Genomic DNA, 7510 nt, shown 5'->3' with positions numbered 1-7510 from the left:
GCCACGTTGTATTTTTCAACTCGAGTTTCCACATCATCCTTGTGGAGACGACTGCACACGTCAAGTTTAAAGATATATAACAAAAACCCAATATCCACGAATGTTTGGTTTATCGACAGAGTTGATACGGTAAATAGGCCACAGTAAAAAGATTCGAGTGCTGACGTTTTGAGCTAATCGCTCTGACGAAGGGCTAACGCTCGAAACGTCAGCACTTGAATCTCTTTACGGGTCGCCAATTTACCTTAAGTTATCAACTCTGTTGATAAACCAAACATTCGTTTCTACTCCCGCCCCACCGACGCAGCACCACACTAACCCCTTTACTCAGTATTCGCATAAATTCATTGGGATACTTCAGTGTCGGTATACACCAAACAGTGGGCCATGAGTGTTTTCGCACGCTCTGATTGGGTAGTCGCAGTAGCTCCGTATGAATTTAGTGGTATTCCTATGACTCAAAACCTGAGAATAACCCAAAGTTATAATTGTCGAAAGCATCTCATGTTATGACATTCAATAATATTTTGCTGCGGAAATGTTGACTGCAATTATGCTTTGTATCGTTACTTGGAATAGTTCTTTTCTAAAGGCTACGAGAAACCATTGCGACTAGAGAGAGTCGAAGTTAGGCGTTGACAACCTTAAATAGGTCCAGTGTGTGAAAGGCGAAAAGTGGGGTCGGCTGGGGCACATGCACAGTAGAGTCCGGTTAAGACAAATTTGTATACAGCTCGTCGCGGGATTCTGCTTTTCCGCCATTGCAAAGGCTTTCAAAAATATTGCAACAAACAACTTCTGTAATTATACTAAAGAACGTTTGTAAATAAAAACATCCGCCAACTTTCCGAAGATGAACGCGATTCAAACAGATAAAAACAGCTTCCTGAACTCTCCGACGGTATTTGAAAAAGTTGGGCCAGCCATTTCAAAGTGCTTCTTATCAACGCGCGCATGCACCTCGGGTGACATCAAGTGCCTTTAAGTGAGCCGGAAACCAGAACCGAGAATTTTTTTCTTAGCCATCACGATGTAAAAATTAAAGATCAAAAGATAAATTACAGAAAAAAATAATTAAAGAATCCTTGTCGCCAAGCAGGTGATATTTTCGTGACTAATTACTTTCATCCACTCCGCTTGAGGCCAGATAATTAATAATTACTTTGTTTCAAAATCTCGCAGAATACAAGGTTACGGGTTTACAAAAGAGCGAACGCGTTAGTCATTTGGGCGGCTTAAAAGGTCTTCGCAAAACAGTAACAACACGAGGGTCGCGAGTGGTAAAAAAATGTTAAATTTCAAGCTGCAAGGCTGATACTACGTGAAAGAGTTGACTTTGCGAGACAACAATCTGACAGAAACCGACAAACCAGGGCTGCAACCGTGGACAGCTGTTTCGTTCTTATTGGAACTCGTCAGCACGGTGTAGCAGTTCTATATGAAACCAGCGACAGAGCCAGCTCAAATAAAATGCAACAAAACCCATGTCCTATCAAGTTTCGTATTTTGAAGCTGCCCGCTCCCGAACCACGCGCTGCCACATCACGTGCCTCAGGGAGAAAGCAGACAAAGCATCGAATTCCTGTCTCGCAAAGTCAACTGAATGTAGATGGACAAAACCATCTTAACATTGAAACGCATGGACAAAACCATGCTTAAAAGGCACAGCATGGACAAAACCATGCTTAAAAGGCACAGCATATCGGATCTGTAAAGACCTACGGTCCCAAAAAATAAAGTAGACGTGAAAACTGCAAAGGACCGCGAACGATAATGCTGTCAGTTGACGTAGGATCTACAAGAGATCTAATCTTGTAGATCTCTTGTAGATCCTACGTCAACTGACAGCATTATCGTTCGCGGTCCTTTGCAGTTTTCATGTCTAAATTTCAAGCTCCGTTGTGAAACAAGGAAGACGTGACGTTCAGTGCGTCGCGAATTCACGACGGGAATCGAACCCAAGCCCCTTCCTTCCTTCTTGCTGTTTTTAACACGCACTCTGGTTGGTCAAGCCAACTGAGTCATCTTTATTTAAGCAGGGTGGCCCTTTCAGCACTAGACTTGTGTCAATAGGGCCCTGCATAATTTATGACTACTACAAAATAAAAACGCGTATCATAATGATTTGTTTTTCACTTCACAGAATTGTAACTAAGGTGACGCTGAATTCAAATTTTAGCCCGCGCGAGGAAACAAATTGATTTTAGTCATGTTGATGTCGTTGAAAAGCTGAAAAAAGGGAGAGCGCCTTGAAAGATCTGCACGCGGAAATTAATCCTTAATTTCCTTGTCGCCTTAGCAGAGCCGTTGTTGACAAAGCTCAAGAAACCTTGAAAATTTCCGCCGGAAGTTATTTACAACAGGTCTTCGAGGCTCGCGACGCTTTTCCTATAAGAGTGGCTTGAAACGGACCCAAAATAATTAAGTGGAGAATTATTGTCTCAGCGTGAATTGAGCTAAATTGTATTTTGCGGCGTATCGGCGTCATGCAAATAGCCCGATAGCGAACTTCAGCAGGACGAGTGCACGGCATCAAGCAATTTGGTTTGCAAGGAAACTATTTGGGAAAGCAAACACGAGTAGGAGGTAGGTAAGCTCTGTAAACAATTTAATGCCATGCTGCCAGTTAACAGTTTGGATCAATTCATACTTGAAGTCCTTGTTAAATTGACAAGACTGCAAATAAGTAGAAAGTGATCTTTAGATCTTTATTAAAAACAACGTTTTGTTGTTTTGGTTTATCGTAGCATATGAATATTGTGATAGCCGTTAAACTGTAACGCGACCGAAGATTTGAATCGACAGCACTGAAATTACGCACTCGATAATTTGAGCAAAATAACACGACTACGCCGGAGGACTCAGTAAAACTGAAAAAAAAAAAAAAAAATAACCAAACTAAATATTTGCGCTTAAATTGAGAACATGAAGAATCACCTGCTTCAACTTTTTAATTGCAAGTTATAACTTCACAGCGGGATAAGTATATAGATCGGTACAAAACGTCGAAAACATCAAAACAGCGCTGTCATACATGTTTACTTCGGCAAGATAATAAGTGGGAAATATGTAAGGGTAAGTTTGCTTTTTTTCATATTTGAACTTTGTAAAGGTAAGCCGCCTAGTTTCTACGGTCTTCAAGTGAAATGGTACAAGGTTGGCCAAACGAAAGCATCATAAAGTGTCAGAGGGCATATTTGAATAAGCTACCAAAGTTCAACGAGATTGATGTCATTAGACTCTGGTTGCAACTGGAGTAATGTAAGTTGCAAACAGCAGATCGCACGTGTATTCAATGGGTGCTAAAAGGAATTTTCTGTTTATGTATTGCAGCCTGTTGGATTCAAGTAAATCAGGAGGCTGACCTAAGAAAGCAGCTACACTAAAGCTCCACCCAGAACAAAGGTCTGGTGCGATTTAAAGGAGCTGAAAGGAACACATTAACAACTGAACTATTCACAAGTTACATTCCGGATGGTTTTATATAAGCGACTACATCTCGTTGAGATCTTTTCTAAGGTGGAGGTGTAGACAATAAGTTACAGATTTCCCCTTGAAGTTTGCATAGAACAAACACGAGGAAATGCGCGATCGAAGCTGTTTGCCCTTGTTACATGGCAATACGAACATTCGAAAGACGTCACGCCGTTTTAAAACACTTGAATCCATTCCTGAGCAAGTAGAAGATGTTCACGATATTTCATGGCCACACACACTTGTTAGCGTTAACGAAACTAAGTCACCTGGTATAAATCTGCCCAAGTTGGCCAACAAGTCACAGTTGCATCGCCCGGGTACGCCCTCTAAACTGGATTATCCCGTAACCCGCTCTCCTAAAACAAGCAGCTTTTTAAACGTCGCAAACATGAGGCTTTCTCCACGAGAAAAAGCCACCGAGAAAACGAAACGGACAAGCGATATAAAAAGCGCAAACTTTCTCATCTATGAACCATCACTTGAAGCCGACCACGTGACGGCCGAGGTTGACCTGTCCCGGTACGCCTTTCGCGCAACGCTGGACAGAATACCCGAGAAGGACGGAGAAAGATTATTGAGCGCAAACGGTAAAAGAAAATCAGATAGCGCAGAAAAGAAAAAACGAAATTCGGGCACAACAGAAAAGAGTTCTGAAGCAGAGAAAACGCTGGCAAAAATAAACCAGCTGAGCACAGTTAATGCGAACCAAGCGGTTTGTTTGAGAAGCCTTGATCTTTTCGCGCAGCAAGAGCACTACTTCGCGCGCCATGGTCCTCCGACAAGAGTCGCGTTTTCGTACAAAATGATCCAAGGCGATCTTCACAGCTTTATGGAACAAAGAAATCAGGAGTTCTATGAATTACCCGCCAAATCGCCACAGCTAAATGCTGAAGAAGTTGTTTTTCCGCAAATTGTGTTGTACCAGTGGGAGGTACATGAACGACCGAAGGCTATCAAAGCTTTCAGCCCACGAAAAGCACACAAGAAGAATGTACACAGGATACCCACGGGAAATGTACCACAGGAATGCCACGCCGGTGATAATGAAGTTGACGAGAAAGATGGCATTGCTATAAGACCTGACAGTTCAATGCTTAAATTACCAAAGGCCCCTCCACCAACTCCAAAATGCGATAGTCAAAAGGAATTGGATCTCCAGAAATTTTGTGTACTTGAACATTAAGTAGATTCCCAGGAAAGGAAGCGGTACAGGGTCCAACAGCGAGTTTGCTTTGTATCGCTTCATAGAAAAAGTTCTCTTCAAAAGGCTACTAGAAACCATTGCGACTAGAGAGAGTCGAAGTTAGGCGTTGGCAACCTTGAATAGGTCCAGTTTGTGAAAGGCAAAAAGTTGGTCGGTTAAAGGGACTATGTTGGCTGGAGCATATGCGCAGTAGAGTTTTGGTTGAGACCAATTTGCATACAACTCGTCGCGGGATTTTGCTTTTCCACCATTGCAAAAGCTTTCAAAAATATTGCATCAAACAACTTCTGTAATTAAGGAAGAGGTACTGGGTCCTACAGCGAGTTTGTAAAAATAGAATAAGCATCTTCAATATCTTGTTCAAAGGTTGCCTGTAATAACATGACGCTTCCAAAGAAACAACCTTTTAGATTTAGGAAACTTTTACTGCGGTGTCTTTCAAGGGGCACGAGCCAATGGCATTTCTGCAAGTAGATTTACTTCTTTCATTTACAGGTAGTGAGGATTGTTCAAACCCAAGGGGTTTGAATATTTCGTTCACAGCATGAGGGCGAACTAACAAGTGCTGGACCTAAGATGTGCATGTATTCTTGTCTCATCCCCAACTGTCCCTGGTGTGTGGGCGAATGTGATGACACCCATTGGGCTGATTGGGAAGACGCACCCACAACAGGCAGCTCAGGTTGTTCAATAAGCGCGATTAGGCCTGGCAAATACCAGCTGCATCTTCATCATCAGTTGAAAAATAAGTTTCTTGGAAATATGAGGAAAAAAGTCATGCCATAAAGTTTGGAAAATACATGTACATGAAAGTACATCTCCAACCCTCTTCTAAAAACATTCAACATTATGGGCTCAAAGTCACTAAGGTTGATATCAGCTGATATTGCTTGACTTAAGTTTTAAGCGCCACACTTTATGTATCATACTAAATATAACCAAAAACTTTAATTAACTCAGATTCAATATGCCTCAAGAGTTTTGACTCAATCAGCCAGCATTGACTCTAGAAGTTGTTGAATGATCTTAGATGGTATCTTGCAGACCTGAATTCAGAAGAGAGTAAGCCATGTGTTGAATTTTTTTGTATTAAAATATATATGTAGCTGGGTCATATTAATTAAATTATATATTGATTATTAAATAAGTAAAACCTCAGTTCAAATTTTACCTTAATCCTAAACATTATTGGGTGCCCAAATAAAAAACTGGTGTAAAAAAATTATTTAACCATGAGTTAATAAATGAACTGTGAGGAGACGATGTTGTCTTAGCTAGTGTGTTGAACATCAGACCTGAAAGCTGGTACTGTTTGAGACATAGCCTCCAACATGTACACTGAGCATACACCTGTGCTCCATATGACAACAAGCTTCTGGGGAAACCTTGTGAATGACAAAGCACCCCATTCAGGGGGGACTTATAACAAAATACTCTGAGTTGCTATATGCTACAGAAACCTAGTTAAGGTCCACACATGTGTATTATCTGTGGCTCATGTGTGACTATAATAACCTTTCCCACCATTTACCAGTTTAAATACATTAATTTTTATAGATTTGACTTTGCCGTGCTGCAAATGATGTGTGTGGACTATCTAAATTTAAACTGGCCAGGCAACATCATTGGATGAACATACAAAGTTGGATGCTAATTATCAGACAATAACAGTTGTCCAATTTGATATCCAATTGCCTGATTTTTTTTAACAAGCAAAAACAAAGAATTCAAAGACCACACATTTTTAGGTCTTGACTGTTCTAATCTAATCCCATGTTATAATAAAATTGAGTGACCTTTAAGGTTACTGCCATGTTTCACGAGTGCCTTCAGGGAAATCTAGCGTACGCGCACTGCTTTCGATAAAACCACGGAAAACTATATATCACTGTAAAGCTGATAAATTGAAGTTTGCGAAAATATCAATGTTTTCTTATTTTGTTGGTTAAATAAGCGCTCAGAGGCCTGCAAACTCAAAACTAGCGACGTGTACTTAACTGAATTACCCACTCTCACGTAAAGGTGCACAACCAAACAGACTGCACAATATCAATCAGGAGATAATAGGCTAACAAAGTGTGTCAGGCTTTTTCTTTATTCCTATTGGTTTGTGAGAAAACCCATCCTAACGATGGACAATGGAAAAGTTTTGTAGTCGCGTCAGATGTTAACACATCACGGGAAAAATATTTTGAATTTCGTAAAAGCCTGACACACTTTGATGCATTAATATCTGATGACCATTTTGGCCAAATTTCGTTGAAATCTGGCAAATCTACATATAAATTACCCTATTAATTCATTTGAAGATGGGGAATTCGCGCAAAAACAAAAGCTGTGTTTTTGGCCTTGAAACATTTTACGAGTTTTCGCCCCTCATTAAAATACTTGTCAACGCCCTCACGCCGCCGGCCAATCAAACACAAAGAAGCATTCCCTGGGGAGTTCTGTAGATAAAAAAAACAATCGAAATTCCCCGCGGAAGTATCGAGTGTTACTGTAATATTGTAAAGCAATTTCGTTATGGGAAAAGTTAAGTCTGGCGAGAGAAAGCCACCGGCGAAACCAAAACAAAGAAGAAAACGGCAGATAGACGTGGAACATGTAACTGGTGGCCCTAGCGGAGTTGACACGAGACACGCACTTTTCACCGCTATCAGTACACGAGGCTGCACGCTGAGGTTCGCTACTTATTTTCAGCCGGTCAACAACGGCGAAAGTGGCTGGATTGTCGCCGGCATCTTTGTTTCGGACTCCAAACTGATGTTCGACTCTTCACTATCCGATTTCTCGTCCTCGAATTTCTCTGCTGCCGAGGCAGTTATTTTT

At 41.1% G+C, this 7510-nt stretch overlaps 1 protein-coding gene across 2 annotated transcripts; it reads left to right on the top strand.

Moving 5' to 3' along the window:
• The first annotated feature begins 1906 nt into the window (after positions 1–1906).
• Positions 1907–5138, top strand: LOC146473571 (uncharacterized). Of its 2 annotated transcripts, none has more exons than XM_085118398.1 (2): positions 1907–2586; positions 3334–5138. In XM_085118398.1, the coding sequence occupies exon 2, from the start codon at positions 3584–3586 to the stop codon at positions 4658–4660; it is 1077 nt and encodes a 358-aa protein (XP_084974524.1). In that variant the 5' UTR covers positions 1907–2586; positions 3334–3583; the 3' UTR covers positions 4661–5138. The 2 variants fall into 2 exon arrangements, with proteins under 2 accessions (XP_084974524.1, XP_084974525.1); XM_085118399.1 differs by having other exon boundaries at positions 1907–2590.
• The last annotated feature ends 2372 nt before the right edge of the window (positions 5139–7510 follow it).

Source organism: Pavona decussata, unplaced genomic scaffold (assembly GCF_977016875.1).
Source record: "Pavona decussata unplaced genomic scaffold, jaPavDecu1.1 SCAFFOLD_93, whole genome shotgun sequence".
In the NCBI taxonomy this organism is placed as follows: domain Eukaryota; kingdom Metazoa; phylum Cnidaria; class Anthozoa; order Scleractinia; family Agariciidae; genus Pavona; species Pavona decussata.
The sequence above is the reverse complement of the archived record's forward strand: the minus strand, read 5'-3'. Positions and strand labels throughout refer to the sequence as shown.

Bases quoted from the DNA above. Each gene is read 5' to 3' on its own strand.
- LOC146473571 (XM_085118398.1), top strand. From the start codon at position 3,584: ATGCGCGATCGAAGCTGTTTGCCCTTGTTACATGGCAATACGAACATT.